The following is a 22,559-nucleotide window of genomic DNA, read 5'->3' as shown; positions in this document are numbered from 1 at the left end:
TTTCTAAGTGTCTATCATAGTGCCAAGCACGTAAGTAGGTTGTAGTCGATACTAATTAAAACACAGACATTTCCATTTAAAATAAATGAAAATGTTAATTGACACTTGAAAGGATTCTTTTCAATTATCTGTAAGTTTTAATCAGGTGGTATTATTTCTTTCAATCTTGAACTACCCTATTATCATTTAATAAGTGACAATTTGTTAGGCTAATTTTAGCAGTATGTGATTAATATTTAATGTTAGTTACTATTTTTCTAACATATGGTTCATTTTTGTGAAAATGCATTTTTCAAAATGCACACTGTATTGTGCCTTAGTTGTATTTTTTCATGACTTTTGAAAATCTAGGATGAAATCTAGGGTGAAAATCCAAATGCCTGGATGTATTTAAAATGCCTGGATGGAGTAGGTGCTTAAAAAATATTAGCCACTTGGCTAATAAGGTTGTGCTGATATGTCTAGAGATTACAGTTCAAACTGAAGGTTGATAGTTAGTGTGCTAACATATTTTAAAATACTATTATTAATAATAATAGCTCTATGAGTAAGCACCTATCATGCACTAGGCAATATGTTAACACCTCAACATATTACTTCATCTAGTACTGTCAACAACCATGAAAGTTATTATTTTCTCATTTTACAGATAAGAAAACCAAGGCTCAGAGAAGTTATGTTACTTTTCCAAGGTCACAGAGCTAGTAAGTACCAGTTCTAGATTGGCACTCAAATTATGAAGTTTTTCTGATTACATAATGAGAAAGAGAATTTGAACTTCCGTATTTCTTATATTCTAGTCTCCATTTTTGCCAAGCTGGTTGTCATCAAACCTTCTTTGAAAGAAGTTTTCAAAATTTGATTCAGAATTCTCCCATTATAGCTGCTAACTACAGACTCAGATTCCTGCGATTGGTTTCTATCAACCAGCCACAAGCCCCAGTTATTGGTGTGAATCCTAAGAGAATCATTGGTGTAAAAGTGAGGTTGAGATGTAAAATAGCACCTCCTCCTTTATCATGTTGTTTTAGCAGACCTCACAAAGTTAAATCAGCTAGTCGATCACAAATCACTAAATATTTTCTTTTTTCAGGATGAGTAGGAAGTTTGTGTCCTTTAACCAGGGAACAACTGGTGGTTCCTATGCTGCCCTCTGCTCTCCCCAGGTCCATGTGGCCTCTGAACTGTTATGTTTCATCAGGAGGACTCTCAGAGTGCTTGTGCAAATGCATCTAAAGGTCCACGGGTTAAGAATCTTCATCCTTACAAAGGACCATCCTCTCTGTTCCTTTAGTAATTCTATCTTACATGTTCCACACACTCACACAATACTGAGCTAATTACAAGTATGCAGATTTTGCAACAGAAGCAGACTAACGATGCATTCATTCATTCACCTAACAAGGACTGAAAACTGTTATGATGCGAGGCTGTGAGCATGTGGGGTATGGAGATAAAGAATGGCTCTTACCCTCGGGAAGCTCACAGTCCCTATAACTGCACAGGAGACTTTGTCCACACTTTCATTAACAATGCTCACCTTTCTGCAAGCAAGGTGCCATCTTAGTATTCACAGAATGGAACATGATACTAACTCTATTTTGAGTTTCCTTTAGAATAAAATCATTTAAACAAGAATGCTTCCATTTCCATATGGTTGCTTCAATTACACTGTTAGGTTTGGTCTCTGTCAGATTTTCTGAGACTGCAGGACACCCTGGTGCCTTCTCTCTCAGGCTGAGGCTCACTGAGAATGCTGCCTGCACCTGCCATTACTCACACATGTTAGGAATCTCCGAGCACTGCAAGAGTGAAGTCCGTGGTCAGAAAACTTGATGAAAGTGTTAGGATTAAACTTTATCAGAAAGTATTAGACAGAATACGCGTTCTTTGGGATGTAAAATGGCATTATGGGCAGAAGTAAAAAGGGTCTCAGAGTTAAATACACTTGGGAAATGCTGGGTTTAAGAAGGTAAACTGTTTAGATACTGTAGGATTTATCTGTGGCATCAGGGTGTGAACATATGTGCTCTGATTCTGCAGGAAAGGAACATACTATGCAGTATTAACCAAACTTACTTGATCATTAAACCATTTTTTTAAAGACGACATGTGTTCCATGTAATGTACTTTGTGTAAAGGGCATGCTGACACTTTTTCATGTAAAATGTGGAAAAAACGCTCCAATCAATCACATATGGAAAAAAAAATGACTTTAATACCACACCTCGTTTTAATTGTCTGTGGTAAGTATATCCATCATATCAGTGGCTCTGGGGCACACAGACTGTAATTGTAAAAATATTACATATACATGGAGGGTGTGTGGAGACATGCAGAGAGGAGAGGAGAGGAGAGGAGAAGAGGCTCCAGATCCTTTACACACAGGAAGATTTATACCTGTGATTATTTATGATGCTCATTATTGATTAGGTCATCCTAACATACTAAAGTTTTTCATTTGGGGGCAGGAGGCACACTGAGGAGAAGCTTATATAACAGGAAAGTCAATGTGAAAATGGCTCTCCCCCCCAGGCATTCAGCCCTTTGCACAGGCACCAAAAATGAGCGTGCAAAAGGAAATTTCATAACTATGAGCTATGGACCCTCATAACTTCCCTGGATATGCATATTCTTTGAAAAACAGACTTAATGGAAGTGTGCTGCTGCGGCTTACAGGAAACTTTCAGAAGGAAAACGACCGAAGGTAATTAGGAAATTGAGAGTTGTTGGGAGGTGGGGGGGAATGGGATTAGGCTGTCACGGCAGATTAATGTGCCCCCGTATTTCACTTCTGGGACCTGGCCGAAAGCGACAAGATGGGTTTTCATTCCCAAGAAATGAGTATAAGAGATTATGCTAGAAATGAATAGAGGAAGTCTCCTAGGAGCATATACTACAAAGCTGCTTGGTACTGATATTTAATCATCGGGGGCAGCTGTAATAGGGAGGGCAATGAGTGGGAAACACTGTCCCTGGAGAAAATAGGAGAGAGGTGTTACCAGCAGTTTCAAAGCACCATGGGATCGCTGCCCTGTCTACCTATTGGTAATGCACTACACGCACTCCAATACTTTAAAATTAAGAGTAAAATATGAAAATGCGAAGGTTCACTTATCAGAAAGGCTAGGAGAATAAATCACACTGTGCTGTGACTAAAATCACAACTTTTTATTGTAGAGGCATTTTGCATTTTATATAGTAATTTGTCCCTTGCTAAATGTCTCCTGTTTCTTTATAGCCTTACATATGAAAAAAAAAAGGTAGCATATGCTTTGTCACATAATAATTGGTGCATTTAAATCCCATTTCCAAATCACTTAAAAGGCTGGAATTAGATGGTGAATACTTTAAGGAAAGGGACTATTTGTTACGCTTCTTTATTTCCCCCACAATGCCTCGCACAGTACCTCGCATCTAGAAAGCACTCAATTGATGGGGAATAAGTAAGGAAATAAGGATATAGGTTTCTTCTGAGGGATTTTCCTAAACAATGGCAACCTTGCTGAGTAAATCTTATCCTAATCAGTAAAATGGTAGTTCCTTCACCATGATGTCAAAGGGTCTCTTTTCAGCATTTATTGAGGAAAACCTTAACTGAGGTGGAATGGTGGTGGCATCTGGTATTCTAAGCTCAAATGAGACTCTGTAAGGGAGGGGCAGGGTGATGGAGGTCCCATGGGCTGGTAAACTGTGTAAAAGGCCAACCATTGTGAGGAAACAGCTCAGACCATCTTAGAATGCAGAGTTTTGATCATGTGGTGTAAGGATGCAAAAAGTTTTTTTGAATTCTAGTATCAGAGATATTATAGCTATCTCATATGTATGAAAACTGTTCAATATTACCCAAATCACTTGAGATTTGGGGACCTCAGTTTCCAATTTAAAAAAATTAAGCCATATGAAAAAAATTTTGAAAATTAAGGAATATGACTACCAAGATCTAGTTGAGTTCTACAATTTTTATAGCTCCACGTCTTGATTTTCTGGATGTCAAAATGCATCTTAGTTTTCCAGAGCTCACATATATCACAAGCCAGCCAACAAACTGGAAGTTCAAAAGCCTAAAATACATACCACAAAGTCATGAAAGAAGGTGGAATAAAGTGGTTAAAAAATGGCCTTGGAGTCAGATAGTCCAGGTCCAGACACTACTCTGCCACCCTCTGGATGGGTGAATTTGGGCAAGTCACTTACTGTCCTGAGGCCCAGTTCCCTCTGTAAGATGGAGACAAATAGCTACAGGGATATTAGTGGAGCACTTGAGAAATAACTGCAATTCTTCTCATTGTCTCAGGGACCACTCACAGCAAAGAATGGAAATGAATTAGAACCACTTTCACTAAAAAAAAAAAAAACAAAACAGTTGATTAAATGCAACCGGGACCTCTGAGCAAGCCCCACTGTCAAACATGACTGGATTTCCTGGAAGTAGGAGCAGACATGGAAAACCAGGGATCTCTGTCTTCCTCTAGAATTGTACAATATCTTCTCTGCTCCTCTCTGAATACTGACTTTCTTCTCTCTGCAGATTTGCTCTCTTGCTTCTCTTATCCACTCGGGATTTGTTCATCACTGGTTTCCCCAAATGCAGCCTCAGTGTCCAGGCCTAAATGGACCTGCAGCTTGGACCTCAACAGCTAACTGAGTTGATATCCCGGTAATCCAGGACCAGACTCCTGGGAGATAAGATATGATTAGCTGGGTCTGGATTCAGTGTGTAGCCTTGGTCTAACGAGGTCAACTAGCAAGAAAGCCTGGCTCTCCTGGTGTGATACGCAGGCTCTCTCCAGGGGGGAGGCTGCTGTTATTTGAGTACATACATAGTGCACTTGACTCTTTTTAAAAGAACCTACAAGGTGCTCACCATTGCTTTATAGACACAATTCTTTATGTGTAAGTGGCAGAACGGTAGGGTGCTCCAGGAAGTCACAGTGACGATGATGCCACTGGCCTGAGAGAGAGGTATCCTAAAATACTCATAGTAACAAAACGCAGGCCAGGAACTCAAACACAAGGAACTGTCAGACCCTATAATCAGAGTGTATACAGTTTACACTTCAGCAGGCCCCAGGGACGCTACTGTTATTAGTACAACATCAAACCAACGTATGTAAAAACTGTGTTTTATGATGATCCGTAAAAGATTGCACTTGTTTAAGAAGTCAGGAAACTTTACTGAAAAGCAATATTAAAATAGTTATCACTCATTCACTCAGCAAACATTCCTTGTGGGTTTATCATGCTCTTGGTGCTTGTACACATCATAGGTACTGAAGAAGAAGGGGAGACACATCCGTTAATCAGCAACTAATGTGGTGTGAGATGTGCAATTCTGAAACATAGCCAGGGCATGATGTGGGCACAGACTGATGCAGTGAAGGTCATCAGGGATAGAATCTGGGGAGTGGGGGTTGGAGCTTTCAGAGGAGGCTGGGGGAAGAAGAGGAAGGGCGTTCTGGGCTGTGGAAACAGCAGACCGGGAGGAGAGAAAAGGGAACTAGCTAGATCCCATTGAGCACTTTAAGTAGCCCTTTGTGTCTGAACCTGGATGCATAGGTCGGGGCGGGGTGGCAGGTGTGAGTGCTGCGCTGGAGAAATGGGCAAGAGCCTGATTGAGAAGGGCATTACGGGCTAAACTAAGGAATTGGAACATTATCCTGAGAGTCACAAGAGGCCAGTGAACGTCTTTTAAGTAGGGGAGCAATCCGATGAGATTTGTGAATTAAAAAGAATATTCTGGAGCGCCACGATGGGGAAGACTGGAGGAGGAGAGTTGGGCTGTTGGTTGTAGGAATCCTGGAGGGAGGCAGAGAAGCAGCGGTTACAATAAGGATGCAGAGGTGTCAAGTCTGAGGGAATCTGAGTGACTTGTGGACTTCTGGTGGTGCCATATTGGGAGGGGAATAAGAGGAAAAGGACTGGTGTAGAGAGAAAGACTGGGGTTGTGGTGACGATGGGCCTTCAGATAGGAGGAGCTCCTCAAGCAGCTGGAAGAAGTGTTTGGAGATTAGCCAAAAATTAGGGTCCATAGGTATGGGTTTGGGGCCGATCAGCAGGTGGTCCAGCATGAAAGGTAAAGCAGAGCAGAAGAAGAGGAGAGAACATGGGCAGTGAAGGAGGAGCAAGCTGAGAAGACAGGCTGGAAAGGTGGATGAAGGTGTCTCTCTCCCAGACAAAGGAAGAAAGAGAGCTCTTTGGCGGAGAGCATCACAAACAGTGTGATGGCAAGAAGGATCAAGAAAGGACCGGAAGAGTGTCCTATGGCTTTGGGAAAAGGGGCCTTTGGTGGCATTACTGAGGGCTGCTCCCCTGGCGGGCAGACCTGGAAGCTGTGTGGGAGGGAAGTGAAAACAAGGAACAGACAAGTTTCCAAGAAGACTGGCTGGAAAGGAAAGAAGAGAAAGGGAGCAGAAGCTCGAGCGAGAAGCAGGGGTGGAAGTGGGTTTTTCAAGACGGGGAGAACTGTTCATATTAATAGGATGGGAGATACAGGGCAGAGAGAGGAAGATGGATGGAGCAAGGTCCTGGAGGAGGGAGGGAGGAAGGGATCCAACGCTGAGGTGGAAGGATTAGCCTCAGACACCAGGAGGGACAGCCTTTTCACAGAGATAGGAGGGAAGGAGGAAAGGATGGGGCCAGACAGATAAGTTCGTTCGTGGCAGGGGAGGAAATTGAGGGAGTTCTCGATTGATGGCCTCAATTTTCTCAGTGAAGGGGGAGGCAAGGTGATCTGCTGAGTGGCATTGGGGGAGGTGCTAGAATAGAAGGTGGTTTAGGAGGAGGAACGTTTTGGTTTCTATAACTGCTGATCAGAATGGGGGATGGAGCTGGCTAGGGGCCCAAAGAGGCTGGTGGGGAGTTCTGAGCCCCTAGCTGAGTTGGGAGAGTACCTATTCGGTATGCCTCAGGCTCACAGCTGTGACACTTTCTCCCAAAGCCTTTAAAAGTCTGGACAGAAGAGCAAGAAGCTGAATTGTTAGACTGAGCCAGAGCTGAGTTTCTGCAGAGTGGCTGTCACAGAAAGGTAAGGGGGTCTGGAAATCACAGGACATGGCAAAGAGCAGGTGGAAGCGATGGGCTTCTGCATTCAGGATGGATAGAGGTCACAAAGTCGATACTCACCTGCTAGATCAGGAGCGAGTAAAAGGGCCCAGGGCTCCAAGGCCTTAGTATGTGGGTGTTACAGGGGGAAAAACAAGTGGTGAGCTGAAAGGTCCCTGTTGACACACTGTGGGCCGCTGGGGTTTCAGATCATAGAGGAAGACCTGCTCCGGGGGCTTGGAAACTGGTCACCTGAAAGCTAATCTTACCTCTTCGTTGAAGATTCCTTAGTCTCTCCATCCCCAATGTTTTTCCCTCAAGCCTCTGAAGTCCCCTATCATGTTGTTTGCAGACAGGTAGTAAAAAGCACGTTAAACTGGAACCTGAATACGAGAGCCAGGAGACCTGGGTTGGGTTTTATTTCCAGCACCGGTGAGTTCTGCGGCCTTGGCACCAGTGGAGCCACCAAGCAGTGGCCTCCTGGACCTGTCCTGCTTGCTCGGGGACAGACCGCTCTGTCCACGCCCAGTGTGTGCACCTCCACCTCCCCTGTGTTGGTGGAGCTGCTTGGCTTGTTCCCACCTTTCTGTGGGATGAGGCTTGGCAGGGACAGAGACCCTCTTCCTCCTCCAATGTCACTCCATTTCACTGCAGTTTATACAATACCCGACATCAAAAGAACCTGGAAGAAATTCTACTGGGGAAGGAGGAGATCTTTTGTTTCATAAAATTTCCACTTTTATTTTAATAGTCTCAAAACCAGACTTCCAGGGTAGCAAATCCAAGAAACCTTATGATCCCATGAAGGCAAACATTCTGGGAGGAAAAAAAAAAATAGGCCCTTTAAAAATCTGCGCTTTGTTATCCGACTGAGGTCAACAGAGACAGACCAAATCAACAAGCATGACATGAAGGGCAAATTTGCAATTAAAAGAGGAATAAGGAATTATAAAGATGGATGAGCCCCATGACACCCGCGCCCAGGCCTGCGTGGCCTTGGCCTCAGACGCCAGAAATTAATGCTTTACTCTTTAGCGCGCGCGTCACCTTTGGCTCTGAACAGAAAGGCAAATGCGTTAAAATAACAACAATTAGAACACTTACTTAGCTTGGAAGGCATTGTTGGTTCCCCTGTGGTCGAGGTCATGACACAGGCATCCCACAATCACCGCTAAAATTTCCACCTCGGTCAGAATCTCTTGAAACCCGGCGGTCTGGGAAGATGGGAGAATGGCCACAGTCACTGCTCGCGGCAGGGAGGAAGGCCGAGGCTCGTCTGCTGAGCAACCATCAGCTCTGTTGTCATACCCACATCATTTAAGGGAATGATTAACTGCCACCGCTTCGACTAGTGAGTTGGGTGGTCGGTTGCACAGCCCAGGGTCCCCGCGGTGATGAATTAGCCGGCACGGTGGCCCGCCCTGGCTGGCACACCAGGACAGAGTTCAGACTATTTCGTTCCCTTTTCAGAGAAGAAGCTGCGCTGTCTAGATACAGTGACAGTGTGGCAAAGGCCTGGAGCAAAATGTGTTTTGTGATTTGACATTTCAAAATGATGAGCATCTAGGGTTAGGGAGAGAGAAGGGGCTGTGAGTTTAGAACTGAGTGATGTAGCCACCAGATGCCATTTAAATGAAAGTAGGCAAGAGAAAATGCCTTTAAAAATATGTGTGTGTGTGTGTGTGTATCTATTAGAAAAAGCAACTCAGAAGTACTCATATTGTTACATGATAATATTCTAGAAGTTATCTTATAAATACCTTAATTCACATGAGCTTGGAGGACAGGTGAAATTTCAGATAAGCAGGGCCTGTCTTGAAAACTAGAATTTGGCAGAGGATTAGGTGATCCAGACGTTGGATCAGGTGGAGGATCCATTACACGCAGCTCTTTCGGATCCTCGGGCAGCTTGCTTGTGAAATGCATAGGTGTGGTGCGGTATCTTTGGGGAGCAGGGTGGTGTAATTACACAACCAGGAGCAGCCGTGTTTCTCTGATTCCTGCGGGCCTTTCATTAGTTTCGAAGAGAAAGGGAACTTATAGAAATGCGGGGCTATGCATTTGCTTGATCTAAGGCCTTTCTGCCTCCTCCTCTTCAGCTTGTAAGCCTCCCCGTTCAGTACTTATTAAAATCTTTATCAGAGGGCAGGAGAAGGGGAAGGGTAGAGTTCAAACTGCTTCCGTTTTCATCTGCGTTTTTTCTCCACATCTAGGATCACCAGCTAATATCTGTAAGACAGTTCTCTTATAGCAAAGACCACTTTGTTTTTTAGTTAATTATGTTTTTATTGTAGAAATAACTGAATAAGAAAGTTTCTGTGTTGACAACTTTATTTTAAAAGATTTCTACATTAGAAATACATATAATTTCATCTGCATAGCAAATAGGAATGTTTATAAACTATCTGGGCAGGATAAAGTAGTCCATAATCTAAGCTGTGTGTGTCCTTCATTTTAAAATTCAGAGCTGGCTATTGGTTTTAAGTTAATTTTATTTTATTGAAGGCATTACTTGCAATAGTTTTTAAAATTCAATTGTAGTTAGAAACTTAGAACCAAAACCAATAGTCCCTCATCCTTCCCCTATCCTGATTCCCAAAGGCAAGCACTTTCCATTTTCTTTTTTTGGTCTAGTTTGGTAGGTATTTTCCTCCATATTACTGTATAGTAGGTGCACATCATTAGCCCTTGGTTATTCAGGGGTTTCCCACGTGACTATAGTCCTTCCTGTGTGCCAGACACTGTCCTAAGAGAACCGTAACCATTTAACATACTTCTACATCTTTGGCTGCAAAGAATGTAATTAATATGATTTCGGTATTGACCATTTGGAGATGTCTGTGTGCAAAGTTGTCTCTTGTGTTATTGCAAAAGGATATTTGCTGTGGCTAGTGCATTTTTTTTTTTGGCAGAATTCAGTTAACCTTTGCCCTGCTTCATTTTGTTCTCCAAGGCCAAACTTGCCTGTTACTCCAGGTATATTTTGACTTCCTACTTTTGCATAAACAAAGAAAAGCCGAGACGAAGGTCCATATACTCAAGGCAATAGTCTTCCCAGTAGTCACATACGGTTGTGAGAGCTGGACCATAAAGAAGGCAGAACACCAAAGAATTGATGCCTTCAAACTGTGGTGCTGGAGAAGACTCCTGAAAGTACCTTGGACAGCAAGGAGATTAAGCTAGTCAGCCTTAAGGGAGATCAACCCTGAATATTCACTGGAAAGACTGACGCTGAAGCTGAAGCTCCAGTATTTTGGTCATCTGATGTGAACAGACGACTCATTGGAAAAGTCCCTGATGCTGGGAAAGATTGAGGACAGGAGAATAGGGTGTGAGAGGATGAGATGGCTGGATGGCATCACCTATGCAATGAACATGAACTTGTCAAACTCCAGGAGACAGTGAGGGACAGGGAGGCTTGGCGTGCTACGGTCCTTAGGGTCGCAAAGAGTCAGATACGACTGCGTGACTGAACAACAACAACTTACTTCTCATAACAGGTAGGAACTATTATTATCTGCCAGTTGAGGTGAGGAAACTGAGGCACAAAGAAACTTAAGTGCCCTGGGTCTCAGAAAGTGCCTACCTGATGATCAATCTCTAAATATTATTCACTCAGTATCCAATGATTATATCCTTTGTTATGTAGATGTTTAGCTTCCTGGAGTCAAGATTTCTTTTAACATCTAAGTCGACTTACATCCTACACAACTCTGAACAGTCGCACCTTTGACAGGTCCCTTCCTGTCCTGGGGTTCCCTGCTTTGGCCCAGTGCTGACATTTGGCCAGGATTCTCGTGTCTGCTGCCAGCGTCCCCACTGCTGCCATCGTCCCCCTCCTGGGGTTGGCTTCCTGTCTTCTGCATCCCACATCTCTCTCTTTCCTTGTTTCCTCTCTCAGTTTGTGGGAACATATCTGCCAGTATCTTCATGAGAAAGGATGTTAATACTTCTTTAACACTGAGAAAGTTGATTTTTTTTAAGGCTTTGTACAACTGAAATGTCTTTAATCTATTCTGCTACTCAATTATTGGCTTGCCTAACAATTCTAGGTTGCAACATTTTCACTCAGAATTTTGAAGGACTGCTCTATTCTTTCCTAACTTCCAAAGTTGCCTTAGCGAAGCATAAACCATTCTTGTTCCTAATCCTTTGAATGTTACTTGATTTTCTCTCTTTTAGAATCTTCTCTCTATGCCTGGGCTTTGCCAATTTCACAAAAATCTTCTTTGGTTTGGGACTTTTCCTCATCATTGCTTGGTAAACCTTTTCAATGTGAAGGCAATATTCAGTACAATATTCTTGTCATCTTTTTTCTTCCCCTTAATAATTTTGACTTCATTATTTTTTCTGTCCTGTTTGAATGGCACTCCGATTGGTTTGACATTGGACTTCTTATATTCATTTCCTTATTTTCCATTTCTTCTTTCCCATTGCTCATGTTGACTTTTCTCCTCTTACTTTCCAGGAGTAAGAATCTTTTAAATTTACTAGCATTTTCCTGCCTGCTGCTCCTTTTCTAACAGCATACTATTCTTCTTACATGGATGCATCACGGTCTCTTCTCTTTTGAAGATATTGATGATAACTGCTTTGAAATTCTCTTCTGTTCCCTGAATTGCCTATTTCATCTGAACTCCTTATCTCTGTGGTGGTTTCCTCAAATGCCTGCTATCCCTGGTCATCCACTTACGCATGGGAGTCCACGTTCATCACACACCCATGCATGGAGATGGTGTCTACACATGGCTGATCTCATCACTGTTGAGCACACGGCCAGGTGGTCCAGGTGCTGCAGACCCCCACATGCCAGTGTAGAGACTCTGAACACTTCTTCTGGATTTTCCAGTCTCTTGCTCGGAAGGAGCATAAATACAGGTGCTGGAATTCTGAGAAAAGGGTATGTAGCTTCTCACCCTCGAGATGGAGACTTTCACTTCATTCTCTTCCTTTCAAGGTGCGTCTCACCTAACTTTTCTTTTACTGGTGTTCCCAAGTCTGGGGCTCAGTTTCTCTGGCAAATACTCTGGCTTCTTGCATAGACAAGGGAAGAGTAATTCTTGGACTACAGGGAGAGGGGATAGAAATAAGGGGGCTCAGTGTTTTCCTCATCCCTCACTTCCACTCACCCCATTTCTGTGGCGTCTGATCCTTCTAGTTCCTGAGCTGTGACAGCTTCTAGGAGAGTACTGGTTCTCACGTGTACCCCTTCCTCTACTCTCTCACCCTGAAGGCGTTTGGGTTGGACCTTCCTTTTCTTTGTTAATCTACAAATCATCCTCCTCCGATGAAAACAGTGGAATTTGTGTCCATTTCTTACTCTCCTTGTTATCTCGGGGGTGTTTTTTGAAAGGGATGCAAGTGTCTTTCTCTGTCATCTTGAAACTGTAAGACAGTTTCAATGGGTTTGGATCTTGCTGCTGCTGCTGCTGCTGCTGCTGCTGCTAAGTCGCTTCAGTCGTGTTCGACTCTGTGCGACCCCATAGACGGCAGCCCACCAGGCTCCCCCGTCCCTGGGATTCTCCAGGCAAGAACACTGGAGTGGGTTGCCATTAAAGCAAATCCTGAAAGTCTATCAAGCATGCAGTACTTATACTGTATTCTGGAAATCAGTGCTGTAAACACGATGAAGATGTGCTGAAATTTAGAGAGATTGTTGCCTGTGAAAATGCTGCTGTTTAGAACGAGCTGATGAACTGGAACAGCAAGAATAGAGACTGGATAATGTCAACATAAGATAATTCAACTAGAAATTTAATTAGAAGATAAAATCGAATGCCATGTAATAGACTCAAATTCAAAATCCAGAATCATTTTTAAGCCATCAGTTATCACCCATCGTATACTCTGTTGGAATATACTTTAAGGTCTTACACAGCTGACTACCCCACCCCCTTCTTGGAAATTCAGCATCTAGCTCTTAGACTATTTGTATCATGGATATTTTTGAGAATTTAATAAAAGCCATGGACCTTCTTCCCAGAAATTATTCTATAACTTCATGGTGTTCAAAGGCCATGGAACCCACCTCTAGATCCTCCCAATAAAGAATCCCTGAAGTACAGCACAGTCACGCGCAGCATATTTACCTCTCTTGGCTGTGATACCTGAGTTACTGAAGCAGTACCTATCTCTTGACTGTGATTTAACGCTGCCTGGTAAATGGTTTCTGAGGGTCGTCAGCCCTGAGATGTGCCCACCTGCCACTGAGTGTCCATTGCCCCTCCCCCACCCCATCCATCTTCTTTCTAGTCCTATCCATTCTGACCTACACTTGACACACACTGGGGAGAAAAAGTCAGCTGCCTGCTGAAGACAATATACTTTCAAAAGAGAACACAGTGGCAGCAGGAAGTACATTTTAATGTGTTTCTCCTATGCTTAATTCTATTTTTATTTTCAAATAAAATGATACGTTTGTTGCTACTGATCCAGTAACTAACTACCCATTATCCAATAATGAGTTTCGTTGACCATTATTTTACTCTACCCTCTCACCTGTATTCCCTCATGGCCCATATCAGAAATGTAAAGCAGAGAATATCATATATCTAAGTAAAAAGATCGGAGAAGGCAATGGCACCCCACCCCAGTACTCTTGCCTGGAAAATCCCATGGATGGAGGAACCTGGAAGGCTGCAGTCCATGGGGTCGCTGAGGGTCGGACACAACTGAGCGACTTCACTTTCACTTTTCACTTTCATGCATTGGAGAAGGAAATGGCAACCCACTCCAGTGTTCTTGCCTGGAGAATCCCAGGGACGGGGGAGCCTGGTGGGCTGCGGTCCATGGGGTTGCACAGAGTCGGATACAACTGAAGTGACTTAGCAGTAGCAGCAAGTAAAAAGATAACCAAGGCATACAGAGCTAGCTTCCATGTCACCCTCTCCAGAAAAGCCTGTCACGACCCTCTGAGCAGGTCTCCTGGAACAGTCCTCTGCTGGGTTAGACGCATGCTGGGGTAACCCTGCCCCCAACCACTCGAGCATATAATCACTGGGACTCTTAAGGACCCAAACAGTAAGACTGAGTTGAAGTGTTTCTTAAACTAGCCAGTGATTTCCTGCCATTCAGTCAACACAGAATTCAAACCGGTGAGGCTATGCCGCCATGGCAAAGCTGATCCTGTGTGGAGTCAGAGGAACATGATGGGCAGAGTGAAACTGACATTTGCTTTTTGACTCTGTGGGGCTTCACGGGTGGCTCAGTGGTAAAGAGTCTGCCTGCAATGCAGGAGACCTGGGTTTGATCCTTGGGTCAGGAGGACCCCCTGGAGAAGGGAATGACAACCCAGTCCAGTATTCTTGCCTGAGAATTTCATGGACAAAAGAGCCTAGTGGGCTGCAGTTTGTGGGGTCACAAAGAGTCAGACACGACGGAGCGACTAACACCTGTGGCTCTGTAGAATCCAGAAGTATAAAAAACAACGGCCATAATAACATTAGGTGGTGCTATAGAGGCTTCTTCACTCATTTGACAAAAATGTTCTGTTCTTAGTGGGTTTCCTAGTGGTTCAGATGGTAAAGAATCCACCTGCAATGCAGGAGACCTGGGTTTGATCCTTGGATCAGGAAGATCCCCTGGAGAAGGGAATGGCTACCTACTGCAGTATTCTTGTCTGGAGAATTCTCCATGCCAACAGGAGCCTGGTGGGCCACAGTCCATGGGGTCGCAGAGTCAGACACGACTGAGCAACCAACCCTAGTGTGTGTTAAGTAATTGATCTATCTGAGAAAAGAGGCTTGGGATAATACTGACAACAGATATCCCTTCTATAGCATTTAGTATGTGCCAGGCACTGTTCTAAACCCTCAGCTACCTTAACCCATCTAATCCTTACAAGTCTAACCTTTACAAGAATTCTCTGAAGGAGAAGCTGTTCTGATCTCTCCCATTTTTTACAGAAGAAGATATCGAAGCAACAGACTACACCACTGCAATGAAACGGAGACGGTTAGACTCTAGGAAACCTGACTCCCGAGTCTGTGTCCTCCCTGTGCAACCCAGCCACAAAGGTGAGAGTGTATGAGCAGCTGCACAGCTTTCAAAGACCTTTGTAATAACAGAATGATGGCAGGATATTCAGGAATCACTTGGAGGGTGCTTTAGTCCACCACGAGGGTTATTCTTTATCGTCTGTTTCTGGCCACAGCACACAGCTTGCGGGGGTGGGGGGGTGGTCTCAGGTCCCCAGTCAGGAACTGAATGTGAGCCAAAGGCAGTAAAAGCCCAGAATCCTAATCCCTAGGTCACCAGGGAACTTTCAACAATGGATGTTTATTCTTGAATCGTAAGAGGTTAATAGTGCAGAGCCACTGGACATCTTGAGCCAAACACAGCTCTGGTGCATCAAGATGTGGCTAATAATATACAGTGATTTTAAATGAGGTTTAGAAAGAAAAGAAAGAGACAATGGTTTGTGTACAACCACCCAACTTTACAAAATGTCTTAATACATTCATAGAAAAAGACTGTCAGGATGTACCTCAAAATGTTACTAGTAGTGGGATCAGAGGTGACTTTAGATTTTTTCCTTTGTGCTGCAAATTTCCTTAAAGAATGTTTATTCATTAGAATATATATACATTGTGTATGTGTAGGGCTTCCCTGATAGCTCAGTTGGTAAAGAATCTGCCTGCAATGCAGCAGACCCCGGTTCTATTCCTGGGTCAGGAAGATCCACTAGAGAAGGGATAGGCTACCCACTCCAAAATTTGTATGTGTAAATCCTTTTTTGTTTTAGAAATAAGCCCATGTCTCATCAACCTGTCCTAGCTTGGAATAAAATCGTGACATCCTAAAAAGTGTCCATTCATTCATTCACTGAGCAAATGTTGATTCAGCATGTACTCCTTTGCAGGCTAGAACAGAGCCCTGAAGAAGACAGGCCTGTCTGGCCCTTGTCGTGTGTATAGTCTGGTCGTGCTTGCGCCCATCAGAACAATGCCCCTTTTCTAGTGAGAAGCTATTCATATCACAATGCCGGTGGCAGTCTGTGGAAGAAAGCGATGGAGAAAGTGGCTGGCCGCTCCTGCTTTGTTTCTGGAGATGGTGCATCGTGGTCTGCATGACCCTCATCACCTGTGTGGCCACAGCATGGGAATCTGAGAAGGTGATGGCAGAATTCTGCCTTCGTGTTTCTTCTTGAACTCAGTTGTGAGAGGTACTGAATGATGAGAAAGTTCCCAGGTTCATCCTATTGATTCTGAGATCTGGCAGGTGATGGACCAAGAGGGAGGGAATCCAGTGATGTACTGGAAATTCCTGATAGTCCCAGAAGGTCCTCGGCTCAACTGCTCCTCCGTGGATGCTGGTGACAGGCACTGCCATAGAGCCATCAGCACACTGGCTGAGGCTGAGAGAGAACGTGATGGGCTTCTGTAGAATCTTTCTTCTCTTCATCTTTCTTTCTTCTGAATAAGAAGAGCAAAGAGGGCCACTCAGACCATTCCGAGGCGTTCTGAAGAACGTGCATTCTCAAGGAAGTGCCTCCTCTAGAAGACTCTGCATGCCATATCCCTAATCGTGTCATCATGTCTCAACTGATCTAAACATGACTTCATACCCCAGGAGTGATGTGAGCTTGAGGCTGAAAGGCAGCATTTAATTTCTGGTATTTCTTAATTTCTGGTGTGCAATGGAGAAGGAAATGGCAACCCACTCCAGCGTTCTTGCCTGGAGAATCCCAGGGATGGCAGAGTCTGGTGGGCTGCCGTCTATGGGGTTGCACAGAGTCGGACACGACTGAAGTGACTTAGCAACATCAGCAGCAGTGTTGCAGGGTCCCTGTCTGGGGCCTTTGTTTGGTACATAATTAAAATCAAATTTACTGTAGCCAAAGAGTGCTCGTTTCATTGAGGGTTTCATTGTAAATGCCACATACAGAGTGCTCACGTCTTCCAAAGAACACCCTAGACTGCAATGCTGATGGCTGGTCCAGCTGTGCTAGGTCATCCGTCACATGCGGTGTCTGTCCGTGAAACTTAGATCTCCTAACCAAGGACGGAAGGTTCTATGAGAATGGTGCCTCAATCACCCTCCCAATTCAGCTCACATCCCAGCTGAGTGGATCAGAATAATAAAAGAATTGTTAAGGCACGTGTTTGGGCTTCACAGGCATTTGCAGCCAAGCCAGAATGCTTCTTTTTGGGACTCTATTTTCTGCTTCAAGATGGAATGGCCACCTTTCAATGTAAGGGCTTAACCTGCCTCCAATACAAGAGATGTGGGTTTGATCCCTGTGTTGCAAAGATCCCCTAGATGAGGAAACGGCAACCCATTCCAGTATTCTTGCCTGGAGAATTCCATGGACAGAGGAGTCTGGTAGTCCATGTGGTTGCAAAGAGTCAGACATGATTGAGCACACACACATACGTGTATAGCATGTAAATCCTGGGGGCAGGTTGATGGATACCAACCTGTTCACTTTGCTCCAAAGCATTGGTTTTAAGCAGAGGACTTTCTCAAGCTTTCAGACGGAAGTAGATTTCACTTGCTTACCAGGAGTGCTTATGAATGAATTTATACTTGATGCCATATCCTATCTTCTTTTTAAAATAGATCCTCTCTTTGCCAACAAGAGACAGTGGGGGATGAAAGCTCAGAGGGAGCGTAACAGGTATTCACAATGCAATCTTCCATTGAGGGGAGGAAAAAGCCTTACTTGAGAGCTTCCCTGGTGGCTCAGTGGTAAAGAATTCACCTGCCAATCCAGGAGACTTGGGTTCAATCCCTGGAATATCCCACATGCTACGAAACAACTAAGCCCATGCACCGCAGTTACTGAGCCTGTACTCTGGAGCCTAGGAGCTGCAGCTACGGAAGCCCGCGTGCCCTAGGACCCACGTTCTGCCACACAAGACAAGCCACTGTAAGGAGAAACCCGTGCACCACAACCAGAGAGGAGGCCCCGGTCGCCACAGCTGGAGAAAAGCCCGCACAGCGAGCAAGACCCAGCACAGCCAAAACGTAAATACCCTGTTAAAGAAGAAACCCTGCTGGATAAGCGGTTGCACCTAGATTTAGATCTAGACTGCATCGAAATCTAGATCTAGATTGCTGTTCACAGTAATGTTTGTCTGCCAATAATTGGATCTGCCAGGCTGAAGAAACGGCACTTCAGTCCTATTTTGAGGTCCAGAAACCAGAACCTTTCCCGTTGTTAGGGGACCACCAACCAACACCATGTTTACACGGCTCCTTTACCAAAGCATGTGATACAATACAAACCAGTTGTAGTTTGTCTAGTTTCCACGGGAGGATAGCTTGGGTTTACTTGGGGGGATAGCTTGGGGGTTTTTGTTTTTGTTTTTTATTGGAGTATAGTTTATTTACAATCTTGTGTTAGTTTCAGGTGTACAAAGCATGGGACAGTTTTGATCAAATTTGCTTCTCTTCGTTTTCAAGATGAATGTAGTCAAATATTGATTAAACACTGATTTAAGTCTGCAACGATTCTTTGCTTGTCAAGTTCAGAGTTGGGAAGACCTTACAGTCTACACTTCAGTACTTTTACAACCAGAAGCTTCTTGAAGGCACTTATCAAATTGCAAAATCTAAGTCATGTTTTGGACATAACTTCTCTCTGAATCTCAAATAATATAGCAAATGCTTACTCATGTAAGACTCAAAATGGCCAGGTACCCCACGGACTATACAGTCCATGGAATTCTCCAGGCCAGAATACTGGAGTGGGTAGCCTTTCCCTTCTCCAGGGGATCTTCCCAACCCATGGATCAAACCCAGGTCTCCCGCATTGCAGGTGAATTCTTTACCAGCTGAGCCACAAGGGAAGCCCAAGAATACTGGAATGGGTAGCCTATCCCTTCTCCAGGGATATTCCCGAACCAAGATCTCCTGCATTGCAGGCAGATTTTTCACCAACTGAGCTATCAGGGAAGCCTCTCAAAACTGGTACAAGCATATATGTTTGAGTAAATGTTTGTTGCATGAATTTAAAAAATGAATTGACTTTAATAATTTTAGTTAGTTTTAACTACCTCCTTGACTTAATTTTAACCTACTTGTTATCCTAATTTAAAAAAAGTATCTATTTTGTAAAGTTAAAAATATATGAAAAATAGAATACTGTATTGAATACCCAAGTACTCGTTACCTAACTTTAGCAGCAAGCCACGTTCTGCTGCCTTGATTCATTTACCCCTTCACATGGTCTGTTTGTTTGCCAGACTATTTCAAAGCAAACCTCTGGCATCTGTCAATACTCTTCATTTCATTCTCAGGAAGTCATGATGTGGTCAAATAAAAATCAGTCAATGTATCTCTGCTCTCATATTTCGATAAAATGTGTGAGAACAAATACAAATGGTAAAAAGAAAAATGGTAAAAAAGAGTAAATATCTAATAAGCCTTTAAAAGTTGAATTTTTACTTCAATTTAGGTAATACAAAAGCAAAGCTACATGTATGCATATAGCAAGCATACAGTAATTCAAAAAAAGTCAAAAGGAAAAACATATTAGATGTCTAATGTTTTTTTGCTTTCAGTACTAAGAATATGCTTTATTATTTTTTGAGGATAAAGACGGCCTGCTTTTCTGTGTTTAGAAATATAGTTTATATTTTATGATAAACTGCCAGTGAATTGAATAGAACATGGGGTGTGTGAGCACAGAGAGTGAAGATCACCTGGTGAACATCAATTGTGCAGAGAGACAGTCCTCTTCACGTGCCACAAAGAAGCCAGACTGATGAATTTTGAGAATATGAAACCTCTTCAAAACTTACCCAAAATTTTCACTAGTCATCACTGAGCTAAACTTGAACATGAGACTAGTGAAAAAAATTAAAACTGTATGAAGTCCCCAGCTTGACACCCTTAGGTGCCAGGTTTCATTCAGCCTCAAGAAAGTGCCACTACTGAGTCATAAGCTGTGGAAAATGGAGGCTGTGATAAATGGCCATCGCTCTGCTGCCGGGTCTCCCTGACCTGCAGGATTTGGCTGGAGTCATAAAATACAGAGCGACAGATTAAGCAGTTTACCAACACCATAAAAATCTCAGGAATAAATTCACTTTAATAAAAAATCCTATATTGTAACCAGGCAACCGCAGCCCTGAAACCACACGCATTTCCTTACAAGCCTGTGTCCATAGGCAAGAGCTTGCACTTCCCCCCAAATGCCAGCATGATTATGTTCATACACTTTTACAATTTACATGTCCTAAGAAAAATACTCAGCTCTGGCTGATGGTGCAGGAGAATTTATTTTCACTGGAAAGGGAATGACCCATAACTCATGAATGGCAGCGCTTAAAGTGAGTTATGGAGGTTACTCTCCTGTCTGAGGAAGTGGATTGGATTATCCTTCTGCCCAATTGTATGTTTGATTATTAGCACACCAGTTTCTTAATTATGTGCTGCTTTGCCTTTGTCCTTTTGTAAAATAAATGTGGATAAAGGGAGTGTCAGGTAGAAGCATGGAGTGCCTCACTGGAGCTCTGAGAGGTGGCCAGAGAGAATAAAAATAGAAACCTTCTTAAATGACTAAAAGCCAGAAGTCTTAAATGTAATTTAGACACAGTATTCAAATTGATTAGCTCCCTAGTTAATTTACAGCACCCAGTGCTGATATTCTGCAAAAACATAAAAGAATCACTCCATTCCTCAATTAAAAATGTGTTTTCTTTGAAGTTACACCAGAAATCAAGGTCTACCTACATGACAAAGAATTGTTTTTTCTAATATGCAGATTTTATTAGGATAATGTTGCCATTAATTTTCAAGTAAATATAACTAGTTATTACTTATATTGATAAGGAAATGCAATGTAAAAATGATGTTTGATGATTACAAATGTAATTATTGTTTGTTCCTTTGTTGTTGGTTACAGAATAAAACCATAGATCTCTTTGTACCTTACAACATTACAATCTACAAAGAAATTAGATTTCCATTGAGATTAGTAGTCTTGTTATAGAGCAAAAACATTTTATTTGAAAATTCAACTAGTTCTGTCCTTCTTTGGGTTAAGGGGGAAAGGAATTCTAATTGTGTTTCTAAGATCTCCTTGCAGAAGAAACTGTCTACCTCAAAAATCAAGGACTTCCCTGAAAACGGCAGATAGAGGACAGCACATTATCCTCAAGCTAGTGAACAGGATGGATTTTTCTTCCTAAACGTCCCTTCTGCTCTCTAGTTTGAATTATCAGTAAAACGACTTGGCTTATCTCTGAAAATAACCTTGTTGACAATCCAAATACGGACTTAAACGCGCTACCTCCACATTTAAGATTTAAGAAGCCCCCGTAAATGTCAGGAGGTTGTCAGTGTGTTTGCTGCGATACTTGGTTATTATTAGTGTTTAACTGCCTTTCCCCACCAGCACCAAGCCACCAGCACCGCCATCAATTTTAATGTGATCATGTGCTCGTCTCTTTTCATATCCAGTGAATTCTGCAAGATCATAATATTCTATATGAACCCTAGCTGAACCTTAGTGTGATAGGAAGAAAGAACAAGATTTCTAGCAATGATAGTTGTTCATCATTTTATAGTTTTTTGAAAAAACTGGACACTGAGCAGCATAGTTCCCTGAATAATATTACCCTAAACTAAATCCAGTCTTTCAGTGAATCTTTATTGAGCCCTACAGGATACAGGGCATGCCCCAAAGTGCTAATGAGTACATTTATGGGATAGTAAAGAATACTGACTCTTAAAGAAACCTTTTTTTTCCCCCTGGAAAATCTGTCAGAGCTCATACATCATTTATAAAACCTTAAAACATCTCTGCAACCTTGGCATCACCACGTGCCTTTTTATTTTCCAGAATACAAACAAAAGCATGGTCGGTTCCTTTATGTGGTCTACACTGTACATATAAGAAATGTGCTTATTATCTTTCATTATGTATGTGCTTGATGGAATATTTATTCTACAAGCTTCTATAAATAAAGAGAATTTGTATAATTACTCTTGATCTATCTGCAGGTTTTTATTCCCTCCTTTAACTTGCAAATAGTAACTGGCACTCCATACTGCATTTATCTGAGGAATTAAAAATATTTGGTAATTTTTAACTACCTAAATTTCTCTTTAGAAGCAAAGAATAAGACTGATACATTTTCATTTTAATATTTGGAATTCTACCCCAGAGGCTTGTAATAAATTAATAAGTCATTAGCAGGGTTCCCAGTGAACTAAATTTCCACCATTATACATCAAATTGCCTATTCGACGATGCAGTTTGCTCCTTTTCTTTTTAATTTCTAAAGAAACAAGACCTTTTTGTTACTTAGACATGAGCTTGAATACTTCTGCAAAACACAATTCTGAAGCAAGCTATTTTCTGGACTTGAAATGATTATAAAGGTTAGGAAGCTGATTCTTACATATAATTTGCTTGTTCTGTTGTACTCTGTGTCACGGTGTGCTCACCAGTGACACACAAATAGGCATCTTCCCATTCCTAGAGACAATGGGCTTGGAAAAACACACACCCACAGAAAGACACAAGGAGAGGGCCGTGCTATTTGCACTTAATAGCTCTGCAG

At 42.7% G+C, this 22,559-nt stretch overlaps 1 protein-coding gene and 1 long non-coding RNA gene across 4 annotated transcripts in view; one reads left to right on the top strand and one right to left on the bottom strand.

The window, feature by feature from the left end:
• Positions 1-22,559, bottom strand: part of PDE11A (phosphodiesterase 11A) — a 462,517-nt gene that overhangs the window by 72,614 nt on the left and 367,344 nt on the right. For all 3 annotated transcript variants that reach the window (XM_042243674.2, XM_004004552.6, XM_060409727.1), the window contains exon 13: positions 8,149-8,258. In XM_042243674.2, coding sequence (XP_042099608.1) covers positions 8,149-8,258 — 110 coding nt within the window. The remainder of the gene's footprint in view (positions 1-8,148; positions 8,259-22,559) is intronic.
• On the top strand, positions 8,174-21,978 carry LOC132659199 (uncharacterized). Its single transcript, XR_009599312.1, has 3 exons — positions 8,174-10,544; positions 14,949-15,059; positions 15,905-21,978. It is a non-coding gene; the product is annotated as an uncharacterized LOC132659199 (long non-coding RNA).

The sequence above is a fragment of the Ovis aries genome, chromosome 2 (genome assembly GCF_016772045.2).
Source record: "Ovis aries strain OAR_USU_Benz2616 breed Rambouillet chromosome 2, ARS-UI_Ramb_v3.0, whole genome shotgun sequence".
Lineage (NCBI taxonomy): Eukaryota > Metazoa > Chordata > Mammalia > Artiodactyla > Bovidae > Ovis > Ovis aries.
This window is presented reverse-complemented; position numbering and strand designations above follow the sequence as displayed.